Below are 23,674 nucleotides of genomic sequence, written 5' to 3' on the forward strand. Positions count from 1 at the left end.
AAATATCATTTAACTGGATTGATGGAGAGCAACAGAGACATCCATCCTTAATCTTATTAAAAGAAGGCCATAAGAGCCTTCTTTTCGTAAAAGTCCATTTTATGAAGTGTAGCTGATTTCCATGGCAAACTAACATTTGTCCCTATCTAGGATCAAATAATTTCTTCCCTGCCATTACAGAACATGAATTTGTAGTTCTGAATCTGTTGCCCTCCTTTTTCCCCCTTATTGTATTGGAAATATAAAAAGACTTTTGTGCAACTTCCCAGTTGCCAAAATAATATTCAAATTTGTCAAATCAATCCAGATAAAGTATTGAGAGGTATCTTCGATCAGGACTTCTTTCTGCATGTGGAAGAGTAGAGACTACCAGCCTGATCACCACAGCCTGTTAAAGATTGCTGTGTGGTTTTCAAAAGCTTTCCTGATTAGCTTCTGTGGTGACTATTTTGATTATTCTCAAGGCTAACTATGCTGACTAATAGCAGCATCTGTGATACTGTTCCTGAAGCTCACACTGAGAAGTCCTGTGAAGGAAGAATGGAGTCAGGGAAACTCCGAACACAGGAGGTTTGCTTAGCATGAACACTTGTTGGCAACCAAGCAACAGGATTTTTATTTCTCATTCCAGTGCTTGTTTGGAGGAATATGTTATGACTTTACTGCTCCATCAGTGAGGGATGCTGGTGGCATGACTATGGGCTATTCAAAAGGCCTTGGGAAAATTGCTTTGAGACAAGTGGCAACCAATTAGTATAATTCACATACTGGTGCCCAAGTTAACGCTGACAACAAGAATCTGATGTTATTTGCAGCAAGGAAGTTCTTGAAGCATATCCAGAAAGTATTAACATGCTGCACGCCAGGTGGTGAGAAGGTCACTGGGACAGAGATAATGAGCAACTGGAAACAAAATTCACATGGGAATTTTTATCTGCTCTAATTCTGCCACCATTCCAGGCTTTGTTCTGAGAACTGCTTTGCTGTAGAACCTAATCATGTTTTTTTAAATACCTTAAACCAATGAAGTATAGAAGAATAAGCATTTATCATTGGTTTAGCCTGCTCATTTTGTGGACCCCGTGTGATCATTGTCCTCTTCAAACACCATCCTCTGCAAAAGCCCTGTTTAGTTATACAGGCTGAGCTAGTCACATTAGTAGATTTCTCCTGTGAAAGACACATTTGAAATAAATGTAAAAAAATGAGATTAACTTGAATATTCACACTAGGCAGGAGCTTTTCTTTTCTGAGCTTCTTGGGCTCAGCTGAGCAGCAAAGTCAACACAGCAATAGCACAGATGTAGTATTTGAGAAGAGACCATTGTGTTTAATGGTGCTAAGGAATAGTTTTAAAGTTCTGCCAAGGCATGGACAAAATTGCTTTGTGCTGTATCTCTATTCACATTTCTCAGCATTGTTGACTGATGAACAGAATAGATTTCAGTCAGAGGGAACGGTGGGCCCCCAGTGCTGCTCTTCATTCACATGGGAGCTCAAAATGGCAGTCCTGCTTTTCCAAGCCAGAGCCTAATTTATAATGACCTCCCTAATGACGCTGATGAAAGGCAAAGCCGATGTTTCTCATACATTTGAAAGCTGATCCCCCATTCAGAGAAGAGAAAACTGATCTCATGCACCCTGTTTCAATAGCACATGTCTGAGAAAAAACATATTCATCTACCTTTTATGTGACATTTGAGCTTCCCCCCTCTCCGTCCACCGGTTACTCCTTCATACAACCTCCTGGTTGTGTGATGTGCTTGGAAACATCGACCCGAGCAAGATCAAATGAAGTCTGCTGTCTTGATGAATAACAGAGATGATGGAGAAATGCAGTAATTTTCAATGGGAAAATATATAATTAATGGGGGACTAAAAAAAAAGTTTTAGTATGTCCAAGAGGGAGAATAAATAACGACAGATAAAAACAGTAAACTGTACTTGCCACTGTCCCTTTAATAGAGGGAAGATAAACCTTAAGGGCAGCTGCATATCCTATCTTATAGGGGATTAGCACCATTTCAGTCTGTGTACTGCATCCACATACTTAGAACACTCCAGATACAGGGTTCCCTGTGTTTTTTCAGGTGCTTACAATTAATTTATAACTGTCTCTGCTGACTGCCTTCACCAAAAAGCAGGCAGGCATGGAGCAGTCACTGCCAATGTATCTGGAAACATCACCAGAGCCAAAAAATGAAATGTCCATGGCCTTTGTGAGGGCTCCAAGAATGTCAGTACATACAGCCTGCCTACTTTCTATTGAATACCTAAGCTTGACTGTTAATTCAGAATTGAATGTGCCACACAGGCCTGCAGAGACAGAGGGAAAGGAGCTGGTTCAATCTATGAGAGGAGATAGCACTTTTCAGGAGGACATCTGCACCTCACAAATCACAGGTCTACAAAGACTCAGAGGTGGCTTAAAACTTCTTAGCAGAGGTACTGCTGGTAGCATAGCCACAGCAAAATGGATCTCTGGGCAAACTGCAAAACCTGCCTGAAACGCTAGACAGATGCTTGGGAGTAGACCCATGTGAGGTTTTGTGTTATTTCAAGTGGAGAAGTAGCAATAATCAAGCAAGATGCATATAAGAACGCTTGAACTGTTAAACTGACGCTCCTTGGCTGCCCTTGGAGTCCTCCCAAGTTGCACATTGATGTGCTATGCGGTAATGTTTGGTTCTTAATTCTCTTTGACAAAAGGACATGCCCACATAGACTGGTACAGCTTTCCCTGTGGCAAAGCTATGACTCCTGCTGGGGTCGCTGAGCACATTGTTTCTGAAATAATGTTCTCTTCAAGGTCTGTCTACAGAGAGCAGGGCTCTAAGGAACCTTGTCCTTTGTATTATTTTTTTGTTGTTGTTTGGGGCTTTAGGGTGGTGGTGGGTGGATGGGAAAGCTTTTTAACCTATTAAGCTGCTTTTATGCTGTTCCACCAAGGAAGTTTACAGAAAGAATGAGAAGGCACAGAGCTACATAATACGAGTGTTGTAGTTCAGAAACAGTGACATTTTGTCAGTTTGTATTTTAGCGTGGGTTTTCCTCACCCTGTCATCCCTAGATCCCTAACTTTAAGAAGTCTGCAGGTGTTAGCTAAGAAAAACTGTCCCACTGTCTTTATGCTAATGGAATCTTCACCTCTACTGGAAAGCCTTTTGGGACCCTGCAGTTGTTCTGGTTTATGTTGCTTGGAGTGGTGTTCAAAATTTATTTAAATTATCAGCTAGCTAGCTGTAGCTCTGCACAGAGTATACACATGTTTATAGAGAAATTGATGCCAGGAGATGATGAGTTTACAAGCCTCAAGGAACAGGAAGAGCATCCTGGAGCTGAGAGCAGAACTCTCCTGGCTTACTGTCCTTATAGGCAAACAGACCATTTAAAGAGCTTCTACTGGACCTGGTATTACTGGAAAAGCTCTCACTTGCAGTGTTGCTAATACATAAGTACCTAATTTCTCCAACTTGGAAAAGAGGAATCCCATGTTATGTTGCATCATTTTCTGGGTTATTTTGGTTTTCTGCACACTTTGTCAAATTCAGTTCTTCTTCCTCTCCACCTAGAATGTCCTTGAAGTTTTAGAAAAATTCTTGCTTGTTTGTTCATTTGTTTTTCTTCTCTTTCTTTCTCCACAGAATCTTATGGCAAGAGCCCTGTATGATAATGTCCCTGAATGTGCAGAAGAGTTGGCCTTCCGTAAAGGAGACATTTTGACAGTGATAGAACAGAACACTGAAGGTCTTGAAGGATGGTGGCTCTGTTCCTTACATGGTCGGCAAGGCATTGTTCCAGGCAACCGTGTGAAACTTCTGATAGGTCCAGTGGTACAGGATGGTCCATCTGGCCAGGATACATCCAGTTCAGGACTGACGCATCAGTCCTTCAACCAACAAAAAATCTATCAAGTGCCAAGCTCGCATGCTTCAGCACAGGACCCTGTCTACCAGGTGCCGCCTTCACATCTGAATCAGGGAATTTATCAAATACCCACTGGTCATGGTCTAGTGGAGCACGATATTTACCAAGTGCCACCTTCCATGCAGAGATGCCTTGATGGTCCACCTCTGATTAACAAGGTACATGCATTTACTTTCATATCATAGCTCCAAAGCAGGTCACTTGTGCCGACTGCCAGTGAAGTAGTCAGTATGTAGTAATAGCCTGTGGGCTTAAGGACGGGTAAATAAGTAAGTCAACTACCGATTGCTGAGCTACTTACCCACTCCCTGCTTGTAATTTTACTGCTATGGAAAGAAAAGAAAGGCCCAGTTATTGATGGCTTGCTTAATGTGTAACTCGGTAGAGCATTTAGCAGCTGCTAAAGGTGAGGGAAGTATGTGGTCTTGTGTCCTCACAGGCTCCCTGAGGAGCCTGGAGCACATCTGGCCTACGGCGTTTTTGCATTATATGCTCAAAAGATAGCTGCTGCAGTGAGATTAACTCTCCCACAAGTTAATGAGCAGTTACATCATCTGCCCAAATAATTTTTGTTTAATTAAATATGTATTGCCTCAGTGGTTCTAAATTACAAAGAGAGCAATGATTGATGAGACAAGAGATACTTGGAAGAGTGAAGGAGCAAGAGGATGATGATAACAAGGGGTTAATAATGAACCTAAAGTTTCTAAGAATGCACCTGATGATTATGCAGATTTATTGATTGAAAGTGGGATCTCCAAAGCTGAAGAGCTCCGAAGTCTCCAGTGAGAATGAGTGACAGTGCATTATGTGAATCCCTCCCTCCTCCTGTTGTCCATCTCAGGCTCTCCTTATCTCTTATCATTGCCTCATTTTACATTTGCAGGTGAAATGGTGCACAGTACCACCTGTACATGTGGCAGCAGGGTCTTGGTGACTGAAAAGATTAGGGAAAGTGTGTACAAGTGAGGGAGGAGATTCTCCTGGCCTTCCAGACTGCTAATTGCCAAGCCAAAAAGAAGTTGCCCTGCAGTCCTTCAATTCCCAGCTCAGCAGCTCTGGCACTTAGCATCTTCCTTACCTTGAGAGCGTAAAGCATGGTATTTATATCCAAGTTATATGAGCAGATGGTGTTTCCGTCAGGAAGTTCCTGACTAGTTCAAACTTTCATCTCATGATTTATATTGGCAAGACAGTCTGTTTTGGGTTGTTCTGTTTGTTTGTTTGTTTTTAGACGCTAAACTCACATTTTTTCATATCAGGCCTTTAGAAGAGTTCTTCTCATGATTTTATTTCCTTGTTATAATTTCATTTTCATTGATAGGTATAAACGGACTTCTTTGCTTCTGTGCAAGAGCAAAAGATATGTGAAATCATTCCAAGTCAAATTATAGGAGAGGTTTGTTTGCTCAGCTTTTCCACAATTATGCTTTGTAGGGCATGCAAAAAGATAAAATGAGCAGGAAGATAAACTGCACTTGCTGCATAAGTAGAAGTAGGATCTTTGTTGGAGCAATCATGTGGGTTTTCTTGGGTAATCTCACATCTTCTATCTCCTTTTCTCCTGTGCCTACAGGCTAGATACAGTTAAACATTTTCTGGGGCAGTGTAGTTTACCTATCCAAGATAACATTCAGGCACCTTCCCAGGTAGTGAGCAAACACCTGGCAAAAAACCTCTTCTTGAACAGACAGCAAAGAAAAGATCACATTTTAGTGTAGGTCTGTATGGTCTGTATCTTCCAGAACCATGTGGAGATGCTTCAGCCAGCTGGCTCAGGCCACAGAAGATGCACCATACTGCAGAGCTGCACCAAAGCCTGTTGAGAAGGATGTTAGCTCAGATTAAGTTCTATTTACTGACCAGCTTCTTTGGTTTTAGGAAACCTGGCCTGTCTAAATGATGACTAGCGTAGTTTATGCAGTGTAATGAGTGTGTGTGTGTGTACTCTGAAACGCAGAAGTACAAACCTGAAAGGCAAAGCCCTCCAACTGCATGCAAAATCTCTTAACCTTCCCACATGCCTTCTCCAGCTCCGCTGAAACTAATAGGACATTCTGCATAAACTTGAACACTGAATGGAGTGTGATAAAACTCCAGGTACATCGAAGTAATTGAAACAGAGATTTCAGTTAAATGCAAACTTCTTGTTGAGGTGCAAAAATCAGAGACACTAAAACATCTGTTTTCACTAAGTTTCAGCCTGGAAATTTTTCAGAAAATTTGAATATGCTTTTTTCTGAATTCAAGGCACCTTCTGTAGAAAACTAAGACCATTTATTTGGCTGACTTATAACTTGTTTCATTTAATTCTTTGCAAGTTATGAAAAGTCAGCTGTGCAGCATAAAAACAAGTGGCTACACTGTCCACTGTAGAATAAACTAAATGTGCATTTATAAAGTGGTTTACCCTTAGCCAAGTAGCTGTCAACCTACTTAGCACTGGCCAATTCTTGTTACTTAGGATGGGATTGTTTTAAGCCCAACTTTGAATTTATTTGTCCTAAAAGCCCCGAGTTTCACTATTCAGTATTAGTGGCAAACTTGCTGGATGGCAAACTTCATTCCAGTGTCTTGCTTTGATTAGAGGCAGACACATGTTTAGCCCCTTGGAATTCTCTGTTTCAGACTAAGAAGAGTGCTTTGGGGTTGAAATGATGATAGACAAGAGAGAACTGTAGGTTTATTAGTAACAGAAGAGTCTAAGGCAAAAAAAAAAAAAAAAAAAAGTAAAGAAGAAAATACTCCATTCTTTATCAGTCTAAACTTGCAAACCAGTGTTTACTGCTATGCTCAACAAAAACAGCTGCTGCAACTCCCTGCTAATGCCTTCATGAAAGAAAAAAAAATAATTAAGGGGAAGACTTTAGTGCTTGCTTCCTTTGTCAGGGGAAACAGCCTGTCCCCAAATCTTCCTTCTCTAGGGATCAGTAAAACAAATCTTGAGTGTTTGATTTTGGGAATCTTTGCCTTGACTACCAAAACTATGAATATATTTTCTCAGAGTTGTGACACCTGCCACAATGACTTAAGTGAGCCATTCTGCTTTCTTCCATCAGCAGAAGGAGCTGGTTAGCAAGCTGTGTGACTTTGTGGGGCTATGGAAGTTAAAGGTTTATTACTATACACTCATCGTATGTGTAAGCCTTCTCCCTTCTCGTAGCAGTAGCTCAAGAAGGCTGTGTCCTAAATACCATCCTAAGGAGGTCCAGCAGCAGTTCCTATCCTATGCATTTCCATGCACGTTTGCCTGTTTTCTTTGTGCAAATGTGTGGTTTGGCTGCCATACAAGTTTTACAGGCAAAGCTCTGACTGCTGTCAGGCAGGAATAGTCTAGCCTCAAGTAACAGTAAATCAACAGCAGGCATGTTATAAAGCTGTGTTGAGGTAATACATCTAGTTAGCCAGAGAGGCAAAGCAAACCAAAAAGGAGTCCTGAGGCAGGTAATTATGATGAATTGATTCTGGCTAGGCAAGTTGTTGACGACAGAGCTCTACCAGTTTCTTCTGTCAAATAAAAATACCACCTTCTAAAACTTACCCTACAAATGACAGAGATAATGAGGGGTGGTTTAAAATTAGCCTTGCTCAGCAGTAAGCTTTTACAGCTGTGCTGCAAGTTCAGTCACAAAACAGTTACACCTCCAAGTGTGAAGAGCATCAGAGGAGCGTAAAAGTACAAAAGCTGTATCTTATGATTTATTCCTCCCTTCTGTGCTCAGCCTTACTTTCACTGCAACCAGCAAAGAGAAGGAATCTTCAGTCAAATCTGGTATTCAGGAAACCTGGGTTTTATCCTTGCCACAGAGTTCTGCATAGTCTTGAGTGGAGTCTCAGCACCTCAGTGGTCTCATCTGCAAAACATGTGGGGGTGATTATAAGGGAACTCATTCTGTGAAGACTGCTGGGGGAACATCCTTTGGGAAAGGCACCATCAAAGCACGAAGTGTCTTCTGCATCTGTGGTTACCCATAGCTTTCTCTAATTTAAAGCTTTTGTGGAAAATAATGATTAAAGGACATCACCGATATAATTTAAGTCTTTTTTTTTTTTTCTGGTTCAGTGTTTCCCTAACTGACCTGCTCCACTGTCCCTGCCATCCAGCAAATAGTTTTGGCCAAAAGTTTAAAGGAAATTTTTCCGTGTTGGAAAGCCATTACAATGACACCTGAAAGCTTTCTGTAGGAATCAGTAGCTTGAGGGAGAACTTTTGATCAAGAGAAATCGGCACAAAACAGAATATGAGGTGGATGCACCACAGCTGTTCAAGGAGGGAAGCAACTGCTTTGCAGTGGATATCAGCCCTGAAGTACAACTCCCACAAGGCGTGGAGTAACAGCCAAATAGAGATTAATGCCAACTAGGAATACATCAGCTTTTTGTTGTTGTTGTTGTTTTAAAGTAAAACTCCACAGCTTAGGAAACACTTAGACTTCCCCACCTTTTAAAAGGGGATGAAGCAGAACACAAAAGGAACTCATATTTGCACGTGAACATCCCTGGCCTATTTCCAAGTGTAAACACGCCCTTGACATGGATCAAGACTTTAACACCTCACCATCCTGTGATCTCCAGCTTTTTCACAAGTTCACTGCCTTCAGCAGGAGGTTTAGGCAAGCTGTGGTTGAGAGAACAGACCTTATTCCCTAATGGTCTTTATTTGCACTAGAGTCAAGTTGGTTCAATCTACGCGAAAGTGGCACCACCACCCCACAAGCAGCACCACCCTGACTGTTCCGGCATAGGCTTCAGTAACAAGTGAGCCACATTGTGACGTTTTTCCTTCCAATTAAACAAATACTGTCTTAGTGGGGAGGAAACAAATGACTGCAATGTAACGTTTGTTCCAGGAATGAGCCTGCCCTCTCTTTATCATCTTTTTTCTTGCCTAGCTTCACATTTATGAAGTATGAAAATACATATACCTAGCATAGTGAAAAGCTGTGGTTAGCATGGTAGATACTTGTGTCAACAAGCAACAAAATAGTGCATATGCTCCCTTTCTTTTTTTTATTAAAAAATGTATTTACATTCCAAAATAGAATAATGTCCCCATTTACCCTCAAGTAACAGCTTCCTGTGATACAGTTTACTTAAATGGCCCAAGCAGTCCATCTTTTCTTTTACTTTCACATTACAAACTCTACTTCGGGGATTTGTATCCTTTGTAACAAGCTCCTGCTTCAGTGTTAAAGTGTTGAACACACAACAAATTTGCTGAGTGCACCAGGAATTGTAACACGTACCTCAACACTCAGTGCTCTGTTTCATGACGTGTGCTCTGAAGGATAAAAGTCTCTCAAATCAAGTGCAAACTGAATGGTAAAAGCAGCACACAGAGATATCCTTAGATTTGGGTGTTTCTCTTGTAACTTCATGTGAAATTAATAAGAGAAATGCCATTTAACTTCATGGGCTTCATATCAGTAATCTATCCTCAGTAGCTTCCCAGAAAACCACTGAGTGAAGAAACCCTCATCCATAAGGCAGAGTAAGCAGTACTTAGTCACTGATGTGATTTGTAGACAGCTATTTTAAGAAAAAGACTGCATTTTATTAGGCTGAGTAAACATATGAGCTCACCATTACTCTTTGTTTCTCCCTATGTGTAGCTCTCTTTTTAATAAGTTCTATTTGTAGACCAAAGGCATGCATTTTTTCCTTGTAATATCAGAAAAGGGGCCAGTCCTGCAACCTCATTCAACAGATGAGCTCCCCAGGAACACAAATCTGCCTGCACAGGCACAAGTGCAGGATTAAACCTTAGCTTTAAAAATAATAATAAAAATAGTTTAAATAAATAAATAAGAAAAAAAAAAAAAAACTTTTGGTCTCTTCCTTGGTGGTTAGACCTAACTGCATCTTTGGTTACATCTGAAAACCCACTAGCCAAACAATAGGTTTGGGTGATTTAAATTTCCCTGCAAGTACCCAGACTGAAGAACTACAGCAGTCAAGCATTTTAGAAAAACTTGAGTGCAAACCTGATTATTTAAAAAGCGAGCCTCATCATAGGAGGAAGTGCAATTTCTGAGATGGGAAATGGATGGATGTAGACTGGTGTTTGACTGTCAGGAAATATAGTGCTATTGATATAGAGGCTTTGCAGGTGCTGGATGATTTTGTAGACCGTTGTTTTGGCAGAAAACTTATTAGCATCAGATTGTCATAATTTCACATCTGTTATGATTTTTTTGTTGTTGTTGTTAATAGCAGTTTTAATATTTTGTGTGTGTGTGTTTGTTTTTTTTTTTTTTTATCTTTAGAAAACCCTAAGCTTAAATGAACCTTTCTACCAAAACAGATCATCCAAATGGAATCAAAGTGAAATTAATGCAATTAATTTCTTAGGAGACAAAAATCTTCCATGAGACAGTACATCTGTAATCCCTAAAGAACACTGACATATTCCTATTGGATCTTATCGTTACAACTTTTTTTATATACACAGTCAGACCTGTCTGAAGTCTAGTCTAATTATTATATTAACTGCATCCTTAATTGCCTGTTGCATTAATGCCTGTTTAAGAGGAGTCTACACCTCCCATAAACTTGCCAAAACAAGCCGTGTAAAAGTAAACAGTTAGCAGAACTTGTCTGAACACTTGCCTTGAGAAACCCATATAAAAATAGAACCAGAATATAGCTTCTAAGCCCAAGAACCTCTAGAAATCAAATTACATTGAACTTCTTCCTGCTGGAAGCTTTCCTCTGCCTACTTCTCTCAGAGCACCATGATTCTCAACTTAAGTGACTGAGGGACACTTCCCCTACTTCTGCATGTGTGCACCCATGAGAACACTCACTTGAAATTGAAACTGGCAGTGTTACATTGCAACCATTTTTCCCCTCACTTGGAAATGCCAATTTACCCAAACGGAAACTGTTGACAGGGAAGAGTCATTTCTGAGAAATGTCTCAAATAAAGAAATAAAATATTTGAAGGGAAACAAAAAGTTATTGAAACATCCAACTTAAACATTTTCCAAATGAAGATTTCTTACCCCTCTTCCCCCTTTTTATTCTCCTCTAACATTAAATCTAGAAACTTAATATAGGAAGGAAGAAATAACAAAAATAAGATGAAAGTCCTCAAAAGAATTAAAACAAATAATTTGACTGAACCAAACTGATTTATTGTTTGTGAGCCTTCAGGATTTCCTATCACTCACAAAAGTAAGACCATTCTCTGCCCTACCTGTCCCAGAACCTTTTCTTCTCATCTTTGTTCTTCATTTCCTCTCATCTTCCAAATGCCCTATCATTAGGCTTCTGTTTTTGAGAGCAGACAGTCATGCTATTACCAGCATAGGAAACAAGTGCACGTGTTGAATGGTTCTTCATGTTGGAACGTTTTTAAAATGGGAAGACTAAATAGACTGGGATGGCCAAAGCAGGAAGCTGCTTCCAAAACACTGAAGTACCAAGTTTTACCATGGGCTTTTCATTAATCAAAGCTTGTGCTGAAATTTGATCACAGACTTCCAGATAATGCTTTAGCAAATACACATACTTCTCCACCAGAAGAACTGAGCAGACAATAATTCTGGTAGTTTTTTTTTCACCACAACCATTTATTTCGGCACTCTAGAGTGCATGACTCTTCTATCACCAGTACTGTAACACATCAGCTCTTTAGTCCTGCTGGCCAACACACACAGAAATGATGAAATCAGCCTGTCTTAAATGAGTAATTGTCATGGGGATGGCACTGGTAAAACCCTTCACAAGTATATTGGACAAGTATCACTTTTTCCACTTCCCTTGAAAATGCTGATAATTTTTAACTATAAAGAGCTGCTCTTTGCAGTTCTTCTCTTCCTCTCCTCAAAAGTGACACGTCTTCAGAAATATTGATTTGGCTCTTTCTTTTTAATCACATTTTGTAAGGAAGAATGATATCAGAAGCTAGGAATACCCCTTCCCAGTCAGCCTTGCGATTCAAGGCCAGCCAGCACTAAGCCTGTTCCACTGAAGCAAGCAGAAATGTTGCTCATAACAAAACTGGCAGAAAACCCTCAAGCTGATGCAAGTGAGAGCAGGACCAAGTCAAGAAAGCAACATTAAATTAAGAAAAAAAAAAGTAAAATTTTGTTAATGACAAATGTACTGATCCTTTTTCCACCTTGTACTGCTCATTCAGCAGTCTATGCAAAGATGGACCCTTGTTTGTTTTTTCGATCATGAACACCAGCAGCAAGCAAAAATTCAACACCATAATCCAAAACTACAGCTGATGCAAATCAGCACCATTCCACTGCACATAATACAGCACTGTCATTCTATGCTAGTGGAAGCTTAGGTCATCTGTGTAACTCTATAACTTAAAAAACAAAACAAAACAATACAAAAAAATAAAAAACTCTTCCCCTCCATGGGTTCATGGTTTGGATCAAGGCCAGCATGTGATTTCACTTTTTTTATTTTAAATCACTTTCACACCTTCTATTTTACATCTTTGAGAATCGCGACCCAGAACTTGCATAAATCTGGTTGAAATAATATGACGTCAAAAGAAGAAAAAAGTAACAGATTTTTGTTACTTCTCATTATTTGTATTACAGCATCATGTTTTGCTTCATTTTGCTTTTTTTAAAAATAGACTGGGCATCTACTGGTGAGGCACTTCATAGCCACATCATAAAGTTTCCGTTTAAAGCCCTAAGCCTGCAAAACAAAGCATTTTTAATTTAACACACTGGGTGAGTCAATGATATCTGGACATGCCTCAGCCCTGAGAGCACATACAGTGACAGCAGGAAAGCAGATTGTCATAAGCAATGGTCCCAGACAACAAGCAGACATAAAGCATAGGGGGAAAATAAGCAGGCATTTTAAAGATGCATGCAACGTCAAGGAACAAATCAGTTCTGCGTCAGGGTAGCATTTGACACAACTTTATCTTCACACATCTGAATATTACTTCTCAGCAAATTTAATGGGGAACACCCGGTTAAAGACAGCCTACACAAAAACAGCAGTGTCACCACGTGTGTTGATACCATGCTTCTTTCTAGCAGAATAACTCAGTCAGCCTGGGAAAGAGAAAGCAGTCATTTCTATGAATTTCCTTCTGTCCTCCAGAAACAGTTGGCCTCATAGCACTAGAAATCAGCTCACAGTTGCAGCTCTAAACCTGGTTCATTAGAACTGCCTCTACAGGCTTCCCCCCCTCTTTCAGCTTGTGAGCCTTGATCAAAAGCTCTCCCAACATTTCAGTGATGACAGAAAGTACTCTACCTGAATATTTTATAGTGGCCTGGTGGTTATTCATTATTTAGATTGAAATAAAGTGTTATGATTTGATTATCCTAAGACCTATGGCAACTCACAAAAACAAACATTAGTAAGCGCAAGCATACTTAGCACATGTGATAATGAAACCACAACCTTTATTTACTGACAGCTGGAAAACACATTGGATATCGTCATGTATAGCAAATAAGATTACTGCATCATTTATGCTCATTTTTTGCAGCAGACAATCCTGAGTGATTTGATAGGTATTATTGTTAGGAAATGCATTATCAGTCACTGGAAATCTTGATACAGCTTGTAAAAGACAGGAGAGGAAACACCTAACTTTTTTTTTTTTTTTTTTTTTTTTTGTAAAAAGGACAGAGTTCAGCCAGCTAGCCAAGTTTTTTCAAATACTCATCTTATCTTATGAGCACTCTTCTTAACAGAACCTTCTTGCTGTTCTACTTAGTCATATAACCACCACCCTCAATAAAAAAATAAAAAAAAAAATTAAATAGACACCTGGTTTCCTAAGCACATGAAGCAAAACAGAAAGACGGGCTGAGAGGTCGCTCACTGTCTGATCCAGCACAGTTCAGTGGTTCAAAGAGTCTAAGAGAGAAGGGACCACTTTTCCCCCAAAAAATAAATTCTCACTCTCTTACAGTTTTCCCATATCCCTTTGGCTGTTTCATTTTCCTTACAAACCTAAGATAGTCCAGGTAGCTGTTATATATCTACTTAAGAGTCTTGGGAACAGATTTTCAATAACTATAGAGTTTTACATTAAACAAACGTACAGAAATACCCTACAACAGTACAAATATGTTACTTTTCCTTTAATTATATTTTGATTATTTTTTCCTATGTCCAAGCTTTATAATGGCTCCATTTTATGCACTACCACTTGGTCTTCTCCAGGACAGGACTCCTTCCAGCGCAAGCCACAGCTGATTTAACAGAGCCAGGACTGACAGCTGACATTAGCAGCAGCTTCTGGCTGCAGCTCATGCCCTCTGCTGAGTGTTACCCATGGGCTGAAGAGGAGAGCATCTTGGGAGGAAACATATTTCAATGCAACTATTCCTCCAGATTTAAAAAATACATATACAAGATCTAATGCATATGCCTCCTCTTCTTCACCTCTAAAAACACCTATCTGTTTCAAAAGCAGTCAGCAGGGGCCAGTTCAGAAGGTTCTTGGGATTAAGAGGCTGTACTGAGAAACTGCAGTGATTTGGGGCAAGTTGTTCAACATACCCATGCTTTAGCTTTCTCACCTTATAAGACTCAGTAAAGTGTATTTTCCATCATTCTGCATATCAGGTACTGCAGTTCAGAGGAAGAGGCTGAATTCTGCCCTCCACAGTATTGCTGTAAATCCAGAGTAATTCTGTCGGCTTCCGTACATTTATTCACCCTGCATCCTCTTTAAACAATGTAAACTACAATTTTGTGCATGTGCAGGAAGCGCAGGAATTGTCTTGCGGCTGCCTTAGTTTGGAATGTTCTCTGTTTTAGCCTAACTTCCATTTTAATCCTGGAAGAAACAGAATATCTTTTTTCCTTATGTTTAAGGAAGAGAGTTTTAATGAACCACAAGGCTGGGTATTTTGCAAAGTACATGCATATTGAGCTCTTTTTCATGGTCATAAATATGCCATTGGCATGGAGAAGACGCAAGTAATTACTTTTGGAAGAGTGTGGTATTCAGCAAGAACAAACTTTCTGTTCAGTTGTCTTTGTTTTTCAGTACTGAAAGTTCAAAGTAGGCTCATTACATGTTTCACTGGAGCCAAACCTGGTCCCTGTTAGTTGCCCTGCATGGATTAAGTGGTTAACGATGTTTTGAGAATGTTGGACTAACTAGTTTGTGGGAACACCATCTGTTTCCTTCAGTGTGTAAACAAGGAAAATTGCTGGTTTGAAATACAGCATTATTTAAACTCAGATAACCACAGACATTCTTAAAAGAGAAGAGGTAAATGGAAAAAGAATCCTCTTGTAGTCTGAGGATCAGTGACATTTGCTGGAAAATAAATCCTTAAGTATCAAACAGGGCTGCTATCCCCATTCCACAAGTGAGAGAAGAGGAACTTTTCTTTTGCAGCCACCTCCTTCCTTTTGAAGTCTGTCTTCAAAACTAAACAGATAGCAAACATGCAGAACCATAAAAACTGGTTCAACAATGCATTGAAAGGGCTGAGCACTCCATTCAGAAGAACAAAGTTCATTTAATAGATTTGTGGGTGAATACCCCAAATCAGAATTTTCTTCTGAAAGTACTGGGTTTGGTGGCTTTCTTCATCTATCCAGCTACCTCCCTCTTCCTCATTCAGAAAAAGCAGTGTTCCACATTTTCATTTCATTGAGCAGCATGAATATTCTTTTAAATTGCTGTTACACAACATTCGCTCAAGGTATGTTTTGGTGATGAGCAGCTTCTGTTCTGAATTGACTAGGAACAAGCCCAGCAGAAGGCATGTTTAACGTAGCAAAAAGTGATGGAAGGGAAGAGGAGCAGAGGTACAACAGGAAATGTTCTTGTACTCAGTGCAGAGCATTATCAGTGTTTGTGGGGAATTTTATGAAATCACTCAGAACATGTTGTTACTGGATAATAATCCTTCATACAGGAAAATACACCTGAGTCACTGGGAGAACAAAGTTGACTTTTAAATTATCAACAAACCTTGGTTGTTGCTGGGTGTTGCTGTTTTGTTGGGCTTGTTTTAGAACTGTATTTTCTGTTTTTTCTTATAGCTATTTCAGAAGCCTGAAAAGGAGCAGGCATAAAAGCCTCAGGCATTTTTACATGGAAAATAAATGCCACATTAAACACAGTGCACTGCTAAGCACAGCCTTCAGACAGGTCAGGTCTCATGTCCACAGTCAGTCATGTAGACAGGTTGTACTCATGAATCCCCCAAATCAGGGGGTGTTTTAACCTCACGCTGCCTTTGATGACAGCCAGAAGCTCCCAGATAAAGGAGTGATGTTGCTTGACCACTTCAGCTTAGTCGAGTCTATGCGAATGCAAAAGTGTCAGAAAGATGAGTGCAGTTGGCTTCCTTCATCTGGCAAGCCTAACTTTAGTGTAGTTATTTAGGATCAAATTGCAGCCATAAATAAAACAGCGGCCTTGTACTTGTTTAAGCCTTTCATATGGCATCTGGTATGCCAGCCTTTTCTGAAAAATGGGAAGAGTCTCTAAGAATGAGCAACAAGAATAACCACAGCTGAATGATACTACTGCTGTGCGAATGCTGAAGAACTTGAGGTGCCAGAAAGGTCCTACTGAGGCGCTGTGTGCTGTCTCCTTGGGTAGGACTGGAAGAAGCATCTTACATCTGAGGCCTGGAGGAGATCTGGTCAAATTTTACTCCTAATCTAGATTTAGGATGGAGTTCAGCTTCTGGAATAGATCACAACTGAGCAAAGATTTATAAAGATTTCAGCCTGAGGAATGATGCCCATCTATTTGGAGCCTCGCAGCCTTGTCCTGCGAGGCACCACTCAGCCGGTAAAGCAGAGCTGACCTGCAGTGGTGCACCACTTCTCCCTGCTCCCAGAGCTGGAGTGGGGCCTCTGCCTGCATCTCAACAACAGTCTGTTTTTTTCTGTCATGGTCAAGCACTGCCCTGGCATAACAAGCAGCCTGATGCCACAGTGTTAACGCTGGCAAAAGTATTCATAGAGATGGGCAACACAAGAAGCCCTTTGGATTTTTACTTTGCATTTTCTGTTCTCCTGAAGGATGATTTTTAAAATCCCGGTGACTCATTATTGAAGCAAGGCTGTGACTGATTTTTGAACTGCTGGAAGGATCGTCTGAGTAAACACTGCTTCAAATCAAATCCTTCTGTTCCTGACTTGGGTGGAAGGCATTTGACTGGCAGCACCCAACTTAAGGGGAAAAAAAAAAAGTTAAAAAAGTATGCTAGTCAGATCTCTAGCCCTCATGGTCAGAAAAAGCACAGGGAAGCGATGTTGACATAAGTTAAAAGTTTCTCAGGCAAACAACATAATCCCAGTAGTATATGAGAATGGCCTAGGAGGAGTGATGTCTGGAGTGAGCCATTATGGGAAACTTCCAGTAACTGAAGGGAGAATTGTCTTTAGAGTTTTGCCTGTAACCTCTTTTACAGTGTAGTAGGTGACTCTGGGGGAAAAGAAACGGTCTGTAATAAATTTACATTTTTAGATTCCTTTTTAAAAACTCATGAGTATTTAAATCCTATTAATCCTACATCCACTTCAGCAAGAGCTCTCTGATGGACAGTGAACCGATACAGCACTGCAGAGATTGTATTGCTTCCAGTTCCGTCTTCCCTGTCCTCTGATGCTAATTCAGGGAAAAGCAGCTGCAAAAACAAACAAACAAACAAAAAAAAACCATGACATTCCTCCCTTACCTTAGGCACACACAGTCAGCACAGTGTACATACTACAGGGCACATTGCCTTGGGCTACGCACAGCAGAATCACACACCTGTATTTGAAAGTGATAGGTGATAGGACAGTCACTGCGGGGGGGGGGGGGGGGGGGAAGGGGGATGGAATCCAGTGTTTTTTTCACAGTATGTTGCCCTGAAAAAAAACTACACAGCAATATTTATGCAACAAATAAAAAGAAGAAAAGCCTGCATTGTTAATGCAGCAAAGAGGAGGTAGCAGGTTAACATCAGGGAGTTTCCCTGCAGACCTCAGCCAAGCAACACTCACAGTGAAATTTGGCCAAGACGTGAGGATTTCTTATAGCCAAAACTGCTGTGGGATCTTTACTGAGCACGTGGTTGGAAATTCTCTTTCACATCTTGCATACATTTCTAAAGATAGTTAAGTAGCTCTGGTAAACAATTCTCCCCTGCTGAGCACAAAACCACATCTCATATGGGCCTATGTAATTTGTTATTTTATGCCTTCAGGTTACAGTATTCTATTTATTGTTGTTGGAGCTAAGCAGCAGCGGCAGAGGTTAAGCTGTATTTCTACTATAAAGTTAGCTCTTCTGGGGGTTAGGTAACATTTCTTTTATACCACACTATACTGAAATTCTGGCATTCATATGCCTTCCAAGATGTAAGGCATTTATTTTTCACCAAAATTTATTTGAAGTCATTGTGGCAGTTAATGGTGTAAAAATGCCAAAAATGTAAATTCTAAGCTTTTTTCAGAGATTGCTCTCACGTTGCGTACTTAAAGAATGGCTTAACATTTCCTATCTCTTAGCCACTAATATAGACAAACCAAATGGAGACAGCATAATTAAATAACCCACTTTGGTAGGTTTAAGCATAGCTTTTCTAGGTAAAGAATTTTCAAAGCCACAGCTCACACTCAGTTATTCAGGATGTTGTCCTGTGGGGCACAGTAACATGGGACATTCTGCTGGAGTAGGTAGAAAATACTTCCATGAACAAAGGAGGAAGACTCCCATTATATTTGGAGCCTCTGTCAGTAAGTGGGAACACTCAACACGTCAGTAGGATTAGCAAGGTGTGTATAGCCTTGATCTCAGTGAGATGGTGGTATGACCATCACATCGTGTGGTCTATGCTAACTGGCTGTCAACAAGAGGAAGGGACAAAGTCCTCTTATTTCTCTGAAAGAGAAACTTTGCTTGACAAATAGGAGATAAACAAGCAGCCATGTCAGAAGTGGTCTGGAAGAAATAGATGGTACATTTATAGCTACTGATGGTCACTTTGCTGAGTTCAACCGTCAGAAATATATGTAGACTTGTGTTACTGACATTGTCACCTAAAATGTGAATGTTAATAATACTAGAATGCTTATATTGAAAAACCTATGCATTTACAGAGAGTACATGCCAAAATCTTCAAAGACTTAAGTTTCCTATTCTTCTAACCCACAGGTAATAACTCCAGTCAGGTCAGGCCAAGGTTATGTTTATGAATTCCCTTCCAAATACCAGAAGGATACCTACGACATCCCCCCTGTTCGCCCTCTCCAAGGGGTAAGTACCAATAAAACTGCCAACAGCACTGAAAGGGCACAAAAGATTATTAATTTCTACCAGAAGTTTAAGAGCAAAATGAGTTCTCTCATTTCAGAGAGAAAACATGTTTTAATTAAATGCAATTACTTTTTCACAGAGTGCAGAAGTATTTCAGAGTTGTATTTGAAGTTTACTAAGCTCTTGGCAGCACACCAAACACAAAATTCCCATTTGTTTTTTGTATTTTGATCAAATAGAATATCTAAACAGAATAAACTTGCTGCCTGGGAACATTTTTTTTCCTTTACGTTGTTTTTGGAAAGTTGACAGTAATTCATTCAGTAAGGGTAAAATTATCTCCCAGACAAACAGCTACCACACAGGGAATTGTTTTCACCGTATGTCTACCGCACCATGCCACTGAACTTGAAATATATCTTTGCTGGGGAACACCTTTGGCACATGATCTCCAAGACCACAGGCATCTAGAATGGATGCTTAGAGGACTTCTAACTCAACAGCCCTACATCTCTCTGTGGCTCTTTAGTAGTGTAGCTCCTCTAGGGAACAACGTTGACAGTCAATAGTACGTAACAGACTAACACTGAGTGGATGGAACTGTTGGGAAATCTGGGGTAAGAGACATTCAAACACTAGCTTTAGAGCACATGCAGAACCCACTGTACCATAGGACGTGACACCAAATGGATTGCTTGAAACAGCAGACAGCTTTACTCCCTGCTAGTAAGACAGCCCACACTACACCTGATAAAGCAGATACATGATACTGAGGAGCAGCCTTAATCTCAGAGGGTTTAGTAGCATGTTCTTGCACAAGCTTATTTCTCCATCCCTCTAATCTCTGTTGGTGAGGGTGTCATCAGTTCTAGACACATGAATGTAGTGCTCCCCTGTTCACCCCAACAGACATCTGTAATAGACTGGCCTTGATTTAACCTTTGGGATGGAAGTTAGCCGTGACTTCATCACTCCAGTCTGTCATCCACACATTTCCCCAAAGGGGTCCTAGCAGAGCATAATTCCTCCTAACTGTCCAAAATACCAGCCAAATCCAAGTAGCTGTCCCACATGAAACAGAGGTGCACAGCTCTGGTCATCTTCAGTCTGAGAGGAAACATGGAAACCAAGAAAACTTACCCAAGACCTGAGTTTTTGTGAAGTAACTTACTTCTATAACCAATTTATTCTTTCTTTAGGTATATGATATTCCCCCCACATTGGCTAAGGGGACTGCACATTCAGGTCCCATGGGAGAAGCGAAAGCTTTAGGAGTCTATGATATACCACCTGCCAAAGGGGTAAGTGCTAGAGTTTCCACAAGATCATGTTTAAATGAGTTCACATATGATTCTGAAGGAAAATGAGATTCAGTACTTTAAAGGTTTCCTTAAGCTTTTAAGGTTTTTGTTAAAACTGATGAAGTGAAGCACTGTATCAAAACTGTTAACGTTATGGAGTGTGAACTGGTCATTAGACCTAGATTTTCCTTGTGGCAGCATGCGGCCTTCTTGGATTTTGCTGCCCATGAGAATTTGCATCAAGACAAAGATTAAAAAGTGAGATATTAAAACTGATGCTCCATCAAACTCAGAATGTCTGACTCCACGGAATTCAATAGCAGATCTTCCAACCAAACATTCAATTTGCCATATGGAAGATGTAAATTATTTTGCTATTCTAGCCAAAGGTTTCATGGTTTGCTTTCTGTTTCAGATCTATGCTATACCTCCATCTGCATGCCGAGATGATACAGGCCTGAGGGAAAATTTGCAGGATTTTTCATCTCCAATGGGGCACAGTGCAAGACCAGAAGGAGTGTATGATATTCCTCCTCCTATCACCAAAGCAGCTGGGAAAGAACTTAACAAGAAATTTTCTTCTGAGGGCCTTTTACTCACTGATGGAGTAACACACAAACAGAATGTTTATGACATCCCTGTGAACCATCAAAACCATTTTCTTGGACAGCAAATTGCACCTCAGAAAGATGTTTATGATACCCCAAGGGGAATTGCATTCCCAGGACAACAGACAGGACTCATTGAAAGTCTGGTCTCAGAAGGAAGAGAAGGTGTATATGATGTGCCACCACCAATTTTCCAAGACACTAAAGGCTTACTGGATGTGACTGATGGGATAAATAGGTTGTCTTTCTCCAGCACAGGAAGCACAAGGAGTAACATGTCCACATCTTCAACAGTGTCAAAAGACTCTTCTTTGTCAGCATCAACTGCACAGGACAAAAGACTAATCCTTGATCCAGACACTGCTATAGAGAGACTTTATCACCTTCAGCAGATGGTGGAGACAGCTGTCAATAACCTCATGGCCTTCACTACAGCAGACTGGCGGTCTTACGGACATATGGAGAAACACATCAATGAAATTCATGCTGCTGTGGATAAGGTAGAGCAGTCACTGCTGGAATACCTTCAGTTTGCAAAAGGGTCGGCAGCCAATGCTTCCTGTCTGTCTGAGTTCAGCCTCTACAACAAAATGAAGAGGGAGGTGCAAAGGCTGGAGGACTCTCACCAGATCCTTACCCAAACCAGCCACGACTTGAACAGCTACAACTGGTCTTTGAATGTTCTAGCTGTCAACAGACTGCAGAACAAGTGTGACGACCTAGACCGGTTTGTTATGGTGGCAAAGACAGTCCCAGACGATGCCAAGCAGCTGACCACCACCATCAGCGTCAATGCTGAGGTGCTCTTCAAACAGGTGTTGAGCAGCTCCCATTTCAGGAACATACCAGAGAATATGAACGCTCCTGACTACGTATATAACAATCCTCATATGCTACATCATGGAAAAAAAACACAGAATTGCTGTGGTTCCCTCCCTCCGCTCCTGAGTAAAGGTCATCACCCTCACAATACCACCAGCGAGAGCTTAGAAAAGAGCTGGATGGATGACTACGATTACGTTCATCTTCAGGTAGGTAAACCCAACACCTTGTTCTGTGCAAGACTAGGTAAAGGTTGTTGGTGCTTCTTTTTGCAAAAGCTGTATGCAGAAAAATAGTAAGTAGATTGTCACACTAAGACATGTTCAGGAGTAATTTCACCAGGGTGATTACTTGCTCTCAAATAAGACTGTCACACAGGCAACAGCAATAGCCTTTTACTTCAGCTATGCTATCCTTTTCTTCTCCCTGCTCTCAGGGATCTACTGTCACTGATAAAGTCAATACAAAGAAGCCTGCTGTTTGGCCTGTAAGTTGTCGTTTAGCTCAGGAGCAGTTTTGATTTAACGCAGTGTCTTCTTACATTATGCGAAACAGGGGAAAGAAGAGTTTGAGAGGCAACAGAAGGAGCTGCTGGAAAAAGAAAATATCATCAAGCAGAGCAAAATGGAGCTAGAACATCATCAGGTATGTTTGCTGAGGTGCAATAATCACACTGAAATGTAGTGTTCTTGCATATATGGAGTACTGGTCAAATACAACAGGAGAGGCCCTTGCCTTAGCACTGTGCAACTGCTAGTACCTTGGCAGTGAGACATGCCTGAGTGCCAGAACACACAGCTAGGAAGTCCCAGATGGCTGGGACTGTATCTTGGCTAGACAGTGGACCCAGGTTAGCTTCTTTCCAAGCCAGATTTGTGCCAGTCAAGCTCCACCATGAACAGATTTAGGAATGCAAAGGACAAAGACACATACTGTCATGATCCAAATGAGAAATGGTGAGCATCAGGATTGCAGCACTTTCCTTGCCCTTGGCATGTCAGCCGTTGCTTATGCCAAAGAAAGCTCAAGTATTTACTGCAGATTAGCTGTTCTGAAAGTCAGCATCTCTGCCCACTTTGTTTCCTTGCTGCCACTCAGTAACTGTGTGGAAGTAAAGCCACAGCTCTTGGTGTTTGGAATGACATCTCTTGTGACACAAATAAGCTTTTCCCTTGAAAACAATTTCCACCCATCTCAGTTTAAGAGATCAGTTATCTTTTTATTACAGCATACCACTGTGGCAGGCTCACTGTGTACATGTAATAGAAAGCAGTCCCTATCTCCAAAAGTTCTCCTCCAAAAGAGAAGCAGACTTCTGTAGCATCATATAGTGGGTCAGTCACAAAGCCAACCTGAGAACTCAATTTTCACGACCCATAATCCAGTGTCTTAGTCACTGAACCACACTGAATACACATGCTGCCTGCACATACATTCAGTGAACAACAATACCATTAATACTGCTTAACATCACTTTAAAGCTAAAGAAAAACAAATAGGCAATGTAAAACTGATGACTGTCATTGTGCCATTAATCCTTCAGTAGATTGCTGCCACGTGATATGGCAGCAAATTTTACATTAAAGAAACAAAAGAGCTCAGAACATTCCTGTTTCCCCCACTTTTGGTGGGGAGGACAACAGTAAGACACCTCATGTTCTGCATTTCATGCTGAGCATATTAAACTTTTGCTTCATCAGCACTTAAACTGAAGTGCCTGTCTTTATTTTCCCATTTCTTTCTGTTTTCTTTAAAAGCAATTAGGAGCCAAGAATTGAAGGTTTGTCATCTCAAAA

General features: G+C 40.6%; 1 protein-coding gene across 1 annotated transcript in view; it reads left to right on the plus strand.

The window, feature by feature from the left end:
- Nucleotides 1–23,674, plus strand: part of NEDD9 (neural precursor cell expressed, developmentally down-regulated 9) — a 36,371-nt gene that overhangs the window by 11,736 nt on the left and 961 nt on the right. The window contains exons 2-6 of the mRNA XM_032182687.1: nt 3,645–4,085; nt 19,046–19,147; nt 20,347–20,448; nt 20,864–22,087; nt 22,434–22,523. Coding sequence (XP_032038578.1) covers nt 3,645–4,085; nt 19,046–19,147; nt 20,347–20,448; nt 20,864–22,087; nt 22,434–22,523 — 1,959 coding nt within the window. The remainder of the gene's footprint in view (nt 1–3,644; nt 4,086–19,045; nt 19,148–20,346; nt 20,449–20,863; nt 22,088–22,433; nt 22,524–23,674) is intronic.

This window comes from Aythya fuligula, chromosome 2 (assembly GCF_009819795.1).
Source record: "Aythya fuligula isolate bAytFul2 chromosome 2, bAytFul2.pri, whole genome shotgun sequence".
Lineage (NCBI taxonomy): Eukaryota > Metazoa > Chordata > Aves > Anseriformes > Anatidae > Aythya > Aythya fuligula.